The following is a 16,258-nucleotide window of genomic DNA, read 5'->3' as shown; positions in this document are numbered from 1 at the left end:
TTGTATCCTTCTCAGACGTATTTGAAGTTATTCGCAAATAAATATTGTAAGAATGAAGTGCAGAAAAAAGAAGTAAAAAAAAAAGGGATATTCCAATATTTCCAAATTGACCAATCAAAATTGCTGTTTTAAAATCAAGGAGGTTGGAAAATGGCAGGTGCCACATTGGATGCCAAAGGATGGTTAGAAGAAACCCAATTATAATACACTGTCTCTCACATAAACACAATAGTTGCAAAGTCTTAAGATTAGGCTTAACATGTTAAACTTGTGCATTATTAGTTAACACAAAATTTCATTTCATTAAAACAATTTACTTTAGTTTTAAAATTCAGTCTGACGGTTGTTTTGGAATGTTTATGTCTGATACTGACAGAGATAAGACTTCAGACTTCTTCAGACAATTTGCGAAATTTTGTGTCACAATTTTATATAATCAATATATGGTCAAGAGAATGACCAGAATCCATATGACACCCAACATGCATTATGCTTCTTTTACTAAATCTTTGCTTGGCTCCCGTCTCAGCCATTGGATGTATTCGAGACAGGCATGCACATATTCTCTAATCCTGCAGATGTTTATGCACCATCGTTGCATTGAGTATTACAAAACCGCAGGGTTCAGGATAGCAACTGCAAACAACTGAGCTGAAGACGTCACTCTCATCTGTGACACCTTGTGTTGCCTGATTGTCAAATTCGATATCAATTCACAAAAGTCCCTGTCCTCATCATCAGTTTTTTTCGTTCAAACAAGTCAATGAAATAGTAATTTTTCATTTTTAAGTAATGAAATTCAGACATGAATGATGGTCGATAATAAATTTCAATAAATTTCTTTTTAAGTGATGACAGCAAAGGGTATCAGGTGACAGGTCTGTTTGCACACATTTAATACACTTAAGCACCCTATAAGTTTGCCCCCTAGGTCCATTCTTACCCAAATTTTATTTAAATTCCAGTTGGATTAATAGATGTTTTTTATATATAAATATGTATATACCCCCCCCCCCCCCCCCCAAAAAAAAAATGTATTTTATTTTGAAACAAAGAAAAAATGTATTGATAGCAATAACCATGATAACCATTATTCATGTTATTTAAGATTTATCTTGACAGCATAAAAAAATTTCATTTTAATTTGAAACAAAGACAAAAAGAATAAAGCGTTTTAAAGCAATACACTTACCAAAACTCTTATCACAAAATTATAAAACACAAAACCAATAAAAAAGTCATAAATTTGTTCACACAATATTAACTGATAATGGGGTTTATGCAACTAGGAATTATCCAAAGTGAAACCAGATGTGAAAGGTGCACCATGCGCACAAATACACCAAACTGCACTGTACATATTAAACAGCTGAAAAACAAGATTATTATCAATAACAATTAATAAGTTAATTGAATACATAGTTAAATATTTTCATAATTCTATTTTTAGGCATTTAAGTACAGAGGGTATTGAACAGTGTGTTGGTGAAAATGCCAGAAAAGATGACAAGATTATCGATGTTGCCAAAGATGTAAGTACTTAAAAAAGATTTTAATTGGATTTGTGTTTAATGAGGAGAAGAAGCAAATGCCAATAGTCATGCCAGTCATGCTTGGATCAAACAGACAATCTCCATTGCCAGAAGTGGGCATTGAATTCTATTTAAAACAATTAGGTTTATTAATTGCAATGATATACTGCTTTTTTAAAAGGATACAGAAAATTTAATTTAAAATCTGTAAGATTTGAAAAAGAAAATTCCTTATTAATGTGACTGTTAATTACATACATTATTTGCTCCTTGTTACTGGAGTTGTTTTCTCTTTCTAGACTGATTTCAAAGAAATAGGAAGGAAATGGTTACCAGATGATGTTAGTAAAGTCAGCTGTGAATATGTAAGTATTATGGAAGTCTATTTAATACATCTTAAAATATATTCATATTTTTTTTCACATATAAATGAAAATTATCATATTTATTTTACTTATAAATGAGATTATCAATCGTCCCACTGTCTATATCACTCTGTACAGCTCTTAATAAAATTGCTTATCGGTCGTCCCACTGTCTATATCACTCTGTTCAGCTCTTAATATTATTCCGTATCATGTCTTTGTGACGTCAAAGACGTTGACCCGGCCTTAATAACTTTGACCCGGACATATCAGCGTCGTCATAATGTTTGAACCGACGTTAATAACTTTGTCCCGAACTTATCAAGTAATCTTTTGTGGGCTGGTGTACAACAAAAGAAAACACTTATGAAAAATATAGCCTGATTATGATAAATCGATTATCAGGTTTTCCATGTTTTCTGCATATTGATATTGTAAAATATCAGCTGCTTGACATTATATGAAGTCTTTTTGATCTCGTTCGCTATGCTCACTCGACAAAAAGCTTCATATTATGTCTCATAGCTGATATTTTACGATATCAACATGCAGATAACCTGATAATCGGTACATATCACGGTTTAATGTTTGAACAGACATCTTCTGGTTGCTGGTGAAGTTAAGAAAACACTTCCAAAAGACACACAAAGCTCGATAAATCTATTATCAGGTATCTGCATATTGATATTGTAAAATATCAGCTGCTCTACTCAATATGACTTCAGGCTTTTTGATCTTGTTCCCTGTGCTCACCCACCAAAAAGCTTCATATTGTGACTTACAGCTGATATTTTACAGTATCAACATGCAGACAACCTGATACTTATCTACCTGGTATGTCAGTATATATTTTTATACCCCCGCTTTAAAAAAGGGGGTTTATACTGTTTTACCTCTGTCTGTCCGTCAGTCCGTCCGTCTGTCCGTCAGTCAGTCCGTCCCATGAAACTTTCGTCACATTTTTTTCAGGAACTACAATACAAGGATTTCTGAAATTTGGTTTCAGGGTTTATCTAAGTCAGCTATACTGTGTGATGCGTTTTCAGATTGATCACTTGACAACTTCCTGTTTACCGAACACTTGTTTGATTTTACACATGATAGCCAAGTTGAAAATTTTCGTCACATTTTTCTCAGGAACTACAATACAAGGATTTCTAAAATTTGGTTTCAGGGTTTATCTAAGTCAGCTTTACCATGTGATGCGTTTTCAGATTGATCACTTGACAACTTCCTGTTTACCGAACACTTGTATGATTTTACACATGATAGCCAAGTTGAAAATTTTCGTCACATTTTTCTCATAAACTACAATACAAGGATTTCTGAAATTTGGTTTCAGGGTTTATCTAAGTCAGCTATACCGTGTGATGCAATTTCAGATTGATCACTTGACAACTTCCTGTTTACCGAACACTTGTATGGTTTTACACATGATAGCCAAGTTGAAAATTTTCGTCACATTTTTCTCAGGAACTACAATACAAGGATTTCTGAAATTTGGTTTCAGGATTTATATAAGTCAGCTATACCGTGTGATGCGTTTTCAGATTCATCACTAGACAACTTCCTGTTTATCGAACACTTGTATGGTTTTACACATGATAGCCAAGTTGAAAATTTTCGTCACATTTTTCTCAGGAACTACAATACAAGGATTTCTGAAATTTGGTTTCAGGATTTATATAAGTCAGCTATACCGTGTGATAATTTTCAGATTCATCACTCGACAACTTCCTGTTTACGGAACACTTGCATATTTTTACACTATTAATATTATCCACTTACGGCGGGGGTATCATCAGTGAGCAGTAGCTCGCAGTTTCACTTGTTTTACATGTCTTATTAAAAAATTAATTTTATTTTCATGGTTAATTCCTAATATATTTTTTAGGATTTGACAGTGGCAAATAAATGAAATGAAATCAATTATGTTGGTTTTGTAACACTATCTAGTTTAGGCCATGGAAAATTAATTGTTGGTTTCCCTTAACATGGCAAAATTTTAAAGACCCGGCAGGCAGGCTTTTTTTCTTTTGTTACCATGCATAATTTTATATCTAAATGTTTTGTTTCTATAGTGGAAATATAAACTTGCATATTTTCAACACTTTCAGTTGTCTCTTCAAAAATTTTTTTTTTTTTTTTTTTTTTTTTTGCAATAAAATTTAATGACCCGGCGTTTAAAAAATGACCCGGTCGGGTTAGGGGAAACCATAAATTATTTTTACATGGCCTTAAACATTTTTTAATTGCAAAATATGGCATTGACTCTATATACATGTGATAAATATTATACCATTAATTGTTGAGCTCAGATTAAATCTGTTGTGATCTTTATTAAACAAGTTGCAATTGCTACTAGATAATACATAAACAGAATGCAGGTATATTGGACCAAAAAATTGACCACATCTATGCAACCACTCGCATCCTCACAAAAAAAAACCAGTTACAAACAGCACATCATCCAAAACAGCCTAACTTGGTACAGGCATAGAATGTGTTGGGGTTAAACCAGTTGTATATGTATGAGCACAAAAACCATTCTTTTGTTTATCTAGACCCAATGGTACAAAACGCATTAAAAAATACAGAGTCTTTTGGATATGCTGATTAAGTTCATCAACATCAGGGTTATTCATTTGTACATGTAGCCTTGTCTACTGTCATGAATTTTCATGAATTTGAAAAAATACAATTTCTGCATACAATATGCTGAAATACTAACAAACATAATAAATATTTTGTTTTTTATAGGTTGAAGGTCCAGGAGTGTTACAAATTCAGAAGATTAGAAATGTAGCAGCTCCTAAAGATAATGAGGAATCACAAGGAGCTCCCAGACTGCTGAAGCTGACACTGACCGATGGTCACCTTAATTGTAATGGTGTGGAAACAGAAAAACTGGATAAGTTTGGGTATAAATGAATATTAATTTCTCAGTGTATATTTGTTTACTAAACACTATAACTGTCTGCTATTAAACATATTTTGGTCCAATGCTGCACACTGCAGTTGTGAAAGTTGAATGAAGCACCCAAAACTTTCAAAATGGATTAGACACATTTTTAGGCAGTTAAGCTGCCTTATGCGAGCACCCTGAATTTGTGTCCTACCCAATAAATGCTGAAATACGTGCCATTGTTAACATCTAGCTGGTTACTATGTTATTTATAACTTATTGGACTGTTTTTTCATACTTTACATTCTGGATTAAAAAAATTATGACCAGAAAAACCTTAAATGATCGTTGATTTTCCCAAAAGTTTTGAAGTTGCACATAGGAAGTAGAGCACATAAGGAAATCCTTGTGTAGTTTATTATCCCCTGAACTTTTGGCTAATATGTCAAAGAACAAATGTATGAAATATTTAATCGCCCAAAATCTCTAATGACAAGTAGTTAAGATTTCCCAAATTGCAATAGTCGTAGGAATATTGTTTGTCATCAATACGTAGTACAACGTCAGTAAGTTCAACTGTTCATGCTGTTGGCGGTAATTTCAAATTAGAAGACGAAATTTTTATATCTTTTCAATTTCTAGGCAGGGGTTCAAATTAGCGGTGGTCTGAGGTCCGCGACCTTCCACTTTTGCACGCGGAAATTCAATTTGGTTTTTAGCTACGCCCGACGGAGTCACCTTCCACTTCAAGAAAATAAGAAATAACTTTGCAAACCTTTTCACAAGTTAACAGTCTCCAAATAAACGATCTAAAAATTTTCATCATTACAATTCATATGACAGTGATGTTTATTTTGTTCAACCGCTAGCTTTATACAGAAAATCGCCGACAAATAGTGTTTAAATTCGACTAAAATCGTATCTGATTGACAAAAACGACATTGTAAACACAATAAAACGGCTGTGGTGAAGACAAAATTTTACAATATCGAAATTACTGCAATTTTCAAGGGATATTTTTTTCTCAATTTTGTAGGGTCAATTAATGTAGATGGAAGTTTCTTACTTTATTTTCACAAATAATGCAACTATATTATATAATGCCTGAATGCAAGCAAATCATATGATATATAAGTGGCGTCCTTAAGGCTACTATACCCCCTCCTGTTTGAGAACTTGGAAACAGATGAGATCCCCACCCCTAAACCATATACATTAATGTATAGGACAATATAACAAATACAATGAAATTTAGGGGAAGTCCCTAGGGTCAACCTACCCCTTTCTGTTTGAGAACTTGAAAACCGTTGAGATCCCCAACCCTAAACCATATATATTCATGTATGGGACAAAATAACAAAATAGCAACATTGCCACAGTTTTATGATTACATTTGCCTTGGTTTTTGGTTAACTGCTTTCAGCGCTTTGATTAAACTAGATACTCCAATGATGATTGTGGCCAAGTTTGGTTTAATTTGGGCTAGTAGTTTCAGAGGAGAAGATTTTTGTAAAAGATGCCTGTACCAAGTTAGGAATAAGACAGTTGTTATCCATTCGTTTGATGTGTTTGGACTTTTGATTTTGGACTTTCCTTTATGAATTTTCCTCGGAGTTCAGTTTTTTTTTGTGTTTTTACTTTTTCGTTATCCAAGTTTATTCTATAGTATCATGAGTATGTATTTCTGAAAAATGTAACAGTGTAATATTAGTACTTTTTGTATGTCAAGAAAGATGTGAATAACTAGCTTTCATAAACAACTGGAAAATTTTCGATTGTTCATTTTTTTCATTTTTATCAATTAAAGGTCAGCATCTGGTATAAATAAAGTTTTGATTTAAGGTGGCTCGGGACTATTTGACTGCGCATAATTTCACGCATGAATTACAAAAGTATTTGTCGTATATTCGATATAATTTTTTTAAATATTTTGATTGATTAGAAATGTTTAATCATTGTAGTTATGTGACTAACAGAATATTTTCATTATTATCCGTACTTGTTAAAGGGTCAAAATGACATTTCACCCATTTTCACCATTTTCGCGCAAAAATATGGGTTTTAAGGCAAAATAATTTTTTTTCCTTATCGGTGACCTATGTTTTTTATTGACTCATTCTTTGAAGCTATATTCAAGCTTTTCATATTACAGTTTTGGACCAATTGTCATAGAACGTTTTTTTGATATTCTGATAAAAATATGTCAACACCTCTATTTTCCCTATCATTTCATTGAAAAATGGTCCCTTTTACATAACTGTTTAAAAGTAAAAAAATTAGCTTAAATGGCCCGTGACCCCCTATTTTTTTGCGCCCAATTTGATTCTTTTTTCTTTAAAGAATAAAATAACCAAAAATACGGCACTTCTGATAGAAACTTCGAATAGGCCCGAGCCACCTTAAAGAAAAGTTTTTTATCATCCTTATTTTTATGCAATAATGAAATGTTTAACATGTTTAATTGACATTAGAACTTAATATGCAGTTGTTTTACACTCAAAAGTGTTCACTGCCAATTTAAAGAAGACATTATGGTATTAACACTTTTAGTCAAATTTTTTACTTGAATTAAATGTTTGAATCTGAAACAAACAACAATCCAAACAAATGGCAAAATATGTTTTATAAATCAACAAAATAGAGGAAAATAATTTATCTTTTTTAACAAAAAAAACCTACCTGCATCAGTATTTTTGTTTCAATGAAGCACTGATTTTAACTTTTGGAATGTATATATTTGCAGAGTAAACGTACCACCAGGAACTAAAGTACTACTAAAGGGAACAGTAGCAGTAGAACATGGAATTCTGTTGTTGAACAATAAAAACTGTCACCTGATTGGTGGACGTGTAGAGAAAATGGCAGAAAACTGGGAACTTAAAAAGGTATGTTATTAGCAATAAATTAAATAAACACACTTAATAACATGAATAATTATTATTATGTTACATGTATGTTGGTTTAAGGTCTGTAGGTTTGATTGGATAAAAGCAATTGTGGGGCATTTCAATATCAAATTGTAATTCTCAAAATTAAGTCTACCATTATGACAACACAAGATTCATGTGACAACCTCACAACAATGCATAGGAAAACAAATGAAATATCTGCTGCAGCATTTAATTTCATGGTTGTTGCATAATAGTATAATTAAAAGAATTGAACTCTTCTTTTTTGTTATTTTTAAAATAGGTTTGTAAAGCATTGATTTTGCGATCATTTGAAGTTTAAAGTACTTCCACGTATTTCATTTTATTGGTCACAGTATTCACATTTCTTTATTCTTGAGGCTGAATGAAGGTAAAGTTATTATGATACAGAAATATGAACAATTACTGGTAATGGTAATGTAATTGTACTATTTATTTTATTTTTAGATGTTATCTAAACAATCCAAACTGAGAGGTGTGACAGAAGGAGGTCCGCCTCCATTTGTTCCTTTTGGGCATAAAATACAACAAGTCAAACCTGCAACTCAGAAAGGTAAATTTTATGAACTGCTTGAAATTATGTATGACAAATTAAGTAAATGGAAATAGATTTAGGCCTCATTGCTATAAAAATTAGAGATAAATGCTTATTAGTCCAATTTTTGTGGAGGAGTATTGGCCAGTAGAAAGATATACTTTCTCGTTATTATTCTAGATAATTTTAAGTCCTTAGCAACAAAAAAAGAAGAAAAGAAAGAGGAAGGAGAATTTGAACAACAGAGACAGGCTACCATTGCTGAAGCTCTGCAGGCCAAGGAAGAAAAGACAAAAACATTTGGAGGGGGACAAAAACAGGTGAACTTTTATTATAAGGCTTTAAAATTTAAAATGAAATAAAGGAATTGAATACTAATTTATAGCTTTAGTTTAAAATTGGATGAACCTGATCTTCAATCATAGCTGAACAAAAAATAGAATTTATAATTAAATGTAATTACACATAAAACTTTTCTAATAAAGAAAATGGGTTTTTTTCTATATAGAATTAAAAATTACCAATGAATGTACTCAGGAAGCAGAATGTATATATTTTGCAATTGTATTTAAACAAATAAATCCACAGTATTACAGATTCTTGTCTTGGTCAATTTTTAAAAAAAGAAGATGTGGTATGATTGCCAATGAGAAAACTCTCCACAAGAGACTAAATGACACAGAAACTAACAACCATAGGTCACTGTACTGCCTTCAAAATTTATACCTCATAGTGTCAGCTATGAAAGGCCCAAAAATAATGGCAAAATTTATGTAAATTTATATGTAGGTTGGCTCTGATAAAGATATTGCAAGAATTATGGAGATGGGATTTTCTGCTGATCAGGCCAGTAATTCTCTAAAGCAAAACAATGGGAACTTCCAACTAGCTGTCAATGATCTCCTACAAGGAAGGGGAGGAGCCAGGCAGAACCAATATGGTGGTGATAGACAAGGTCCATCAACAAGAGGCGGGAAAGGAGATTTCCAGGGGAGACCACCCAGGGAAGAAAGGAGAGGTAATTAAAAAGAATATTTCCTCGTCCATCAAAATACAAATCTACATGTGTTTAAAAAAAAAAATTATAATTGGACATAACAATATTCAATCGAATTTTTAATGCAAAAAAAAATCAGAATTTTTGAAAGTCATTTATTTTTTGGATTTTTAGTAAAGTATCTTGGTGTCTCAAATACAGTTTTTTCTAAAACTTCTGTAAAAAGTTCTCATCTCAACACACTTTCAAATTCCAACATATAAACTGGGGTTCAAGTTCCAGGTTTTTTTCTTTAGAATACACTGAAATTGATGAAATCACAGTTATTTGATAAGAGTTATATAGTGAAAATTTAATTTTTCCTTATTGAAGAAACATTAAACAATATATATTTTAAAATTCAATGATTACTTTTGAGAAAATCATTAAGATAAGATAAGGGGATCACATGCCTTATTTTCTTGAAAAATTAAAATCACAAATTGTCTTATGAAACAGTATAATTATCTGCCCTTGGTTTTTAAAATTTTTTTTTTTTTTTAAATTTGGAATACACATAATAACAGTTTTTTGATAGTTTATTCATTAAATTTCAAGATTAAGAAGTTTTTGTTGTATATTCAATAATACCTGGTTAAATATTTTTAAATCAAAAAATATTTTTTCAACATGCCCAGAAGAAATACTTAAAAAAGGACACCCATCTACAAAAGAAGAATTATGACATTTTTAAAATATTTTAAGATTTTGATATCGAAAGGTTGTTAGGTCTTCTCAAACTGAGTTGCAGTAACTTTGTTTCGAGCATCTTTAATGATTAATTCTAATGATTCTTTAAAGCTGGTAGATTATATTCCTGTCAAGCATAGTCAAATTTCTGAATATTTGTAATTGCCGGAGGACTGTATGATTTACCAAGCAGTGTTTTATAATTGCCATGGTTTATATTACATACATTTCTTTCATTTTCTAGAAGGTCGTGGCAGACGACAGAGAGATGAAGATTCTGAGGAAATGTCCAGTAAACCATCAGCTCCTGTTACTCTGTTTGATTTCTTAGCTAAAAGTAATAAAATACCTGTGGGAAGTAAAGAAAATAAAGGTACTCTAAGTTAAAGACATTTACACAGTACACACATTATCAATGGCATAACTTTTAACAACACTGAGGTTGTGAGTTCGAACCTTGCTCCTATGGGTGCCCTCAACTCCAATCTTAATTGACTAGTATTGTCAGTTTTCCTATCTATGGTCGGTGGTTTTTGAATTTAATGGTTGTCTTTAGCTGTATCTTCATTTCAGTTGAAACATATATCCTACACAAGTTATGGCCAGTTCTGAGCCAGAAATGTGATTTAAAATATCTCTACAGATTATTCTTGATAAAGACTATACAAATCAGTTTGCACACTTAATTATATACTTATCCGAGAATTTTCCACACCACATCTGAATATAATCCATATAACCATGATGTAAAAAGTAGAGGAAAAGATTTTATTAGTCAATATTTTTCAACTTGTGTTTTATGTTTTAAATTTGATCAAAATAATTTCATGTCTCATTTATTTCCCAGAGAACAAAGATTCAAAATCCAGCAATAGTGTGCCTTCTAAATCTATGCAATACTCAAACGACGGCAGCAGGCAGGGTGATAGAGGTTATAAACCAAAATATCAAGACAATTCAACTAGTTACGATCCACAAAATTCACAAAACGATAGACGAAACTTTGATAGCAGACCAAAATCTAGTCCCGCATTTAATCCACAACAATCCTCTAACTATGATAATAAATCTCAGCGACCTGGAACTGGTTACGATCGTAATAAACAACCTGATAAATTTGACAGAGGTCAAAGTGGTTACGATCGTAATAAACAGCCAGATAAATTTGACAGAGGTCAAAGTGGTAACGATCGTAATAAACAACCAGATAAATTTGACAGAGGTCAAAGTGGTTACGATCGAAATAAACAACCAGATACATTTAACAAAGGTCAGAGGTCACAACAGACAAATAATGACAGAAACTTTCAACAAAGTAAAGGTGATGGGCAGTATAGTAATAATCGTCAAAATTATAACAATGATAAAATTACAAAAAACGATAGGCCACAAAATTACGACAAAAGGTCAGAGCAAGGGTCAAATACTAGTGATAGAAACTTTCAAGACAACAGACGACCAAATCAAAAAGGAAATGATCGAGAACAGAATTATGACGGACGATCAGATAAAAGTCGTAATTTCAACGACCGAGGTTCACAAAATGAAAACCGCAGTTCAAATGTAAATAATTATAATAGCAGAGACTCTCAAAAAAGAAATCCTGGAGATTATAGTTCTGGTAGAACAGAACAAAGAGACAGTAATTATACCCCAAGTAATAGGAAAGATGGACAAAATAACAAATCACAAACTAACTATAAAGGAAAGTCAGAAAACAGTGACCAGTCGTATCAAGGACAAAACTACAAAGGAAAATCAGAAAACAGTGACCAGTCATATCAAGGGCAAACAAATGATTTTAAATCAAGGAAAAATGAACCCATTAAAAATGGACTACAACAGTATCAAGCAGTAAGTTAACTTACAGCTGATTGCATTGAGTGTGTAGGCAAAGGTGATATCTTTGGTTAGCTTGGACCATGAAGTCATTATTAAGTCAGGTAAATTAGGTTTAAAAGTAGACTACCGGTAGTCTTACAGATAACCAATCCATCTTTCTGTAGGACTTGGCTACTGTAATTTGAAAGGTGGGTAGTTTACCTTACATTATGATGACTTCACAGTTCAGCTAGAAAGCAAGCTTACCAAAGATATGCCTTTGCCTACACAATCAATGCATTCAGGTGTAAAGCTGTTTTGTTTGATAGATTTCTATTTCTTCCATTGGTGGACACTTTTATAAACCATCAGCCAAGTGGTTATAAAAAATATTCAATCACATGGAATTTTAAAATTATCTTGAATATTGCCATAATCATGATAATCAATCAGGAGTTACTTGACTAGATTTGTAACTAATTCAGTATAGTATCACATTATAATATTGGACGCTTTGTTATCAGCTGTGTCATTTTTGTAATATATACCTTTGAACTACAAGGTTTCACACAAGAAAGACTTAAAAAAATAATTAAAAGAAACAAAATTTTCTCTTTGTTTTTGCTCATGATTTACAATATTTCTTTAATATGATTTATTTTGAAAATGCAAGCAGAATAAATATATCTTTAAAATTTAAATTTCAAATCTGATGAAATAATTCAAATACATGTATTCTTATTACATCCCTGAGAAGAAGAAAATATATTCGTTTGTTCAAGCTTTCAGTTTTATAGGTGGATATGTGGTGATGTCTACCCGAACCCACAATAATCTATATTAGTAATCGCCCAAAAAAAACAAATTAGCAGACAAGGTGGACATTATCATTTTTCCAAACATTTTTAGCAAGCCTTGAAATTGAACTTTAATATACCATGTATATAGCCATCAAAATTTGTTTGTCCAGTCTTTAATTGAGCCATATCATATAGTATTGTTGTGAGAATCTCAGATGCGTTGTAGCATTAAAATACCAAATATGTTCACAATATTTCACAGAATTTTATTCTATTTAGATTTCTACCCTTTTCTAAAACATTGTCATGATTGTGTAAAATGCAATGAAACTTTTTTTGCTAATACATTGACATTCATGACATTCTAATTTGATTGTGGCATATTTTCTGTTTACAAATGTTAACTTTTAAACACATTTTATCTTTTTTCTTCTTTATTAGACTGCTGGTGAGACTAAGACCTGGAAAGAAGGAGAACACTGCTTAGCCAAATATTGGGAAGATAATCAGGTTAATATAAACAGATTTACATGATTTTGAAAACATTAAAATAAAAACAATATCATACAACTCCAAATTCAATAGAAATAAACCCTTTGAAAAAAACTGCAGAACAAAGAAATAATAGCAAAAAATAAATACCAAAACATATTGCCAAATGGCTTCTACTTTAAGCATGTTAAGCATAGCTTCTTGCCAACTCTCAACTTTTAAACTAGAATGTTAAAAGTTTTGTTCAGGATGTAGGTCTATTACAAAACAGGGTCAATATTCATGTCACATATTGTTCTCATCCTGAATATGCATTTCAGGTGGTACCTAACACTTCAACTAAAATAAATTTGACTCGTTTAATTTTCATAATTTTTTTAAACAAAAACATAAAATTTTAAAAATTTTGAACCAACCATTTTGTCAGAAAAATTACACTGGTTATATAGCAATTTGACAAACACCAATTTTGATCGTTGAGAAGCTTAATATTCCTTTTACAACACAACGTAATTAAAAGGTTAAGCTGACTTTACAGAGTAATCTCCCTGTATATAGTGTTAGGTCCCACCTTAATACATGTAATATGACAGTGGATGTTAAACAGCACCATCCATCCATCATTAACATCAAAGTTAGTTTGCAAATGGATCCTGTGTATTTACTGACAATCAACAAACGTTTGAAATTTCTTTAGGGCTATAACAGAAAGCATATGAAGGGTAGGGTTGACGGTACTTAAATTATCATAGTATGGGTTGGGGCAGGTCAAAAAGTTCAAATTGTGTGGTTACAGCCAAGGAAAATCCAATTGTATAGGTGATTGCCACACAAAAAGTGCCTTGTAGCCCCACAATGTTGTTGTTTTTTACTGCAGTTTCAATCAACAAATGATCAATTCAAAATGGTGGGTCCCTCCATAGTTACGCCTGGTCAACTGTGGATATGACGGCAACTTTTAGCCAATGAAAAAAAATGTTACATCCAAATTGCATTAGAAATATTTATATATATATATATATATATTATTAAGAACCAGATAAATAACATTTTTTATTTAACATAAAGATTATTTCTATTTCAGTATTATCATGCTGTGATACATCAGTGTATACAGAATTTTGCTGTTGTTTTATTTCTGGAATATGGAAATCATGAGGAAGTTAAATTAACAGATATAAAACCAGTAGGTATTTATATATAAAGAAAAAGGTCCATTAACATTTGATTTTTCAATAACAAATATTATTTTAAGCCAAGTTTCAGACAATTGATAATACTCTATAGCGGCCGATTCGAAACCTTAATCAATACCTTTGCATGTGCAAATTTAAATTTGTGGAATTTTTGGGGGCGTTTTTGCTCTATCTGAAAAAATTGCAAAAATTTAAAAATATTTTGCTAAGCATGGGGATATAAAGTGTTACTCTTGTATGTCCAATTGCAGGTAGTCTCAAAGTTAGATTCTGTCCTTTAAACTTTAGTTTGCCTCAACCAAATGTTATGAATTATACACAATACTTATTACCATAAATATACAATATTAGGTCAGTGTCAGAAAAATATAAACTTTTTTGTATAAGGCTGAAAAACTTGGGAAGGGCAAGGTTCTACCGATCCCTTCTCCAGTTTTGCGTTGAAAACAAAAAAGTATATATTTTCCGACATTGACCTAATATTGTTTTTATACTAGTTTAGTTTAAACATATTTTATTGTTCAAAATGACTAAAGGATCAGACACAAGTTTTACAACTTAGTAACATCTTCTCAGAGTTTTTATACTGCAACTTAAATTAATACATTGATAGTTATTAAGATTGTAAAACTAATTTCAAACTGATGTTCAACTTTTAAGGAACCCGAGATTTTGGAAAAAGTGATCCATGATGAAATTGACATTGCACAAAATATAGCTGTTTTACTATGTTTAGGAAATAAACACAACTAGTTGCGGTATAAAACACACATCAGTTTGGAATTTTGGTGTGTCACTCTTGCAGTTCTCTCATTATGTCCTTCATAATGTTATATGAAAGCAGGGCCTTGTCTGTTCTTTGGAGTCATTTTCTATTTAATTTTTTAAGTAGGATGAGAAGTTACAAATGCAATATTGAGACATGAATGAATAGTGATAGAATTATTTTTTAAATACACCCAGAGGAGTCTAGTATAAACATTTTTGTTTAGGCCCCTGAAAAACCAGCCTCTAGGTCAGGGATTTTCTAGCTATGTTAAACACTCATTGGTGGCTTTGTTCTGTTTTCTGCTCCTTGGTCAGGTTGTTGTCTCTTTGGCACATTCCCGCTTTTTATTCTCAATTTTATACTACAATTTCAAAAGTAAAATAAACAATTAATTCCAAATTTTTACTTTACAGCTGCCTAAAGTACAAGCAGTGGCACTACCAGACTTCAGTATGCCACCACCTGGGATGTTTGCTTATAACGTACCCCCACCAGCTAATCAACCAACCAATGCCAGCCAAATACAAAGCATGGAATTTAGACGGAAGAAGCCAGATAATGATAAACCAACCATGCAATATTATCAACCACCAAAACAACGATATAATTAAATTCATACTCAATAAAATTGACATTATTTAATGAATTAGATTACTTTTATATCAACTCTTATAATCTACCAAAGTGATTGCAGTAAAACGTGCATTTCAACAATGATGATCTAAAAAATGGTTGATCTTTCACTGATTCTCAGCAGGCATCTTAAAAAGAGATGAGTTATAAAGGTGTCATCATAGATTTTCATTTGTGTCATGGTTTCATGTGTTTGCTCTAAAGATATCTATATTACAAATCAAAAGATGTTAGAGTGGAAGCGCCAGCTTGTACTACATTTTGCAATCAGTAATGTCATACAATAAAATAACTTCCAATTTTACCTCATCTGGCCAGAAGGGCAAAGTTAGCTTTTCTCATCAATTGGCGTCAGTCGTCCCTCCTCGTCTTTAACTTTTTACATTTTGAACTTCTTCTAGAGAACCACTGAATGGAAAAAAAACAAACATGGCATAAATGATCCTTATGAGCTGTTGACCAAATGTTTTTACTTTGTAGTCGATCCATCATCCAAGATGACTTCAAGCATGGGACTTAGTTTAACATAGGACCCTATGGGAAATACATACAAA

The 16,258-nt window shown here is 31.8% G+C and overlaps 1 protein-coding gene across 1 annotated transcript; it reads left to right on the top strand.

Annotated features, from left to right (window-relative positions):
• Positions 1-58: 58 nt before the first annotated feature.
• On the top strand, positions 59-15,713 carry LOC134695663 (tudor domain-containing protein 3-like). Its single transcript, XM_063557007.1, has 13 exons — positions 59-182; positions 1,451-1,532; positions 1,832-1,897; positions 4,658-4,818; positions 7,546-7,687; positions 8,180-8,285; positions 8,448-8,587; positions 9,057-9,285; positions 10,238-10,366; positions 10,841-11,847; positions 13,056-13,124; positions 14,191-14,292; positions 15,485-15,713. Exons 1-13 carry the CDS (start codon positions 151-153, stop codon positions 15,680-15,682), a joined length of 2,463 nt encoding a protein of 820 aa, XP_063413077.1. The 5' UTR covers positions 59-150; the 3' UTR covers positions 15,683-15,713.
• Positions 15,714-16,258: the final 545 nt, after the last annotated feature.

Source organism: Mytilus trossulus, chromosome 14 (assembly GCF_036588685.1).
Source record: "Mytilus trossulus isolate FHL-02 chromosome 14, PNRI_Mtr1.1.1.hap1, whole genome shotgun sequence".
NCBI classification, from domain to species: domain Eukaryota; kingdom Metazoa; phylum Mollusca; class Bivalvia; order Mytilida; family Mytilidae; genus Mytilus; species Mytilus trossulus.
This window is presented reverse-complemented; position numbering and strand designations above follow the sequence as displayed.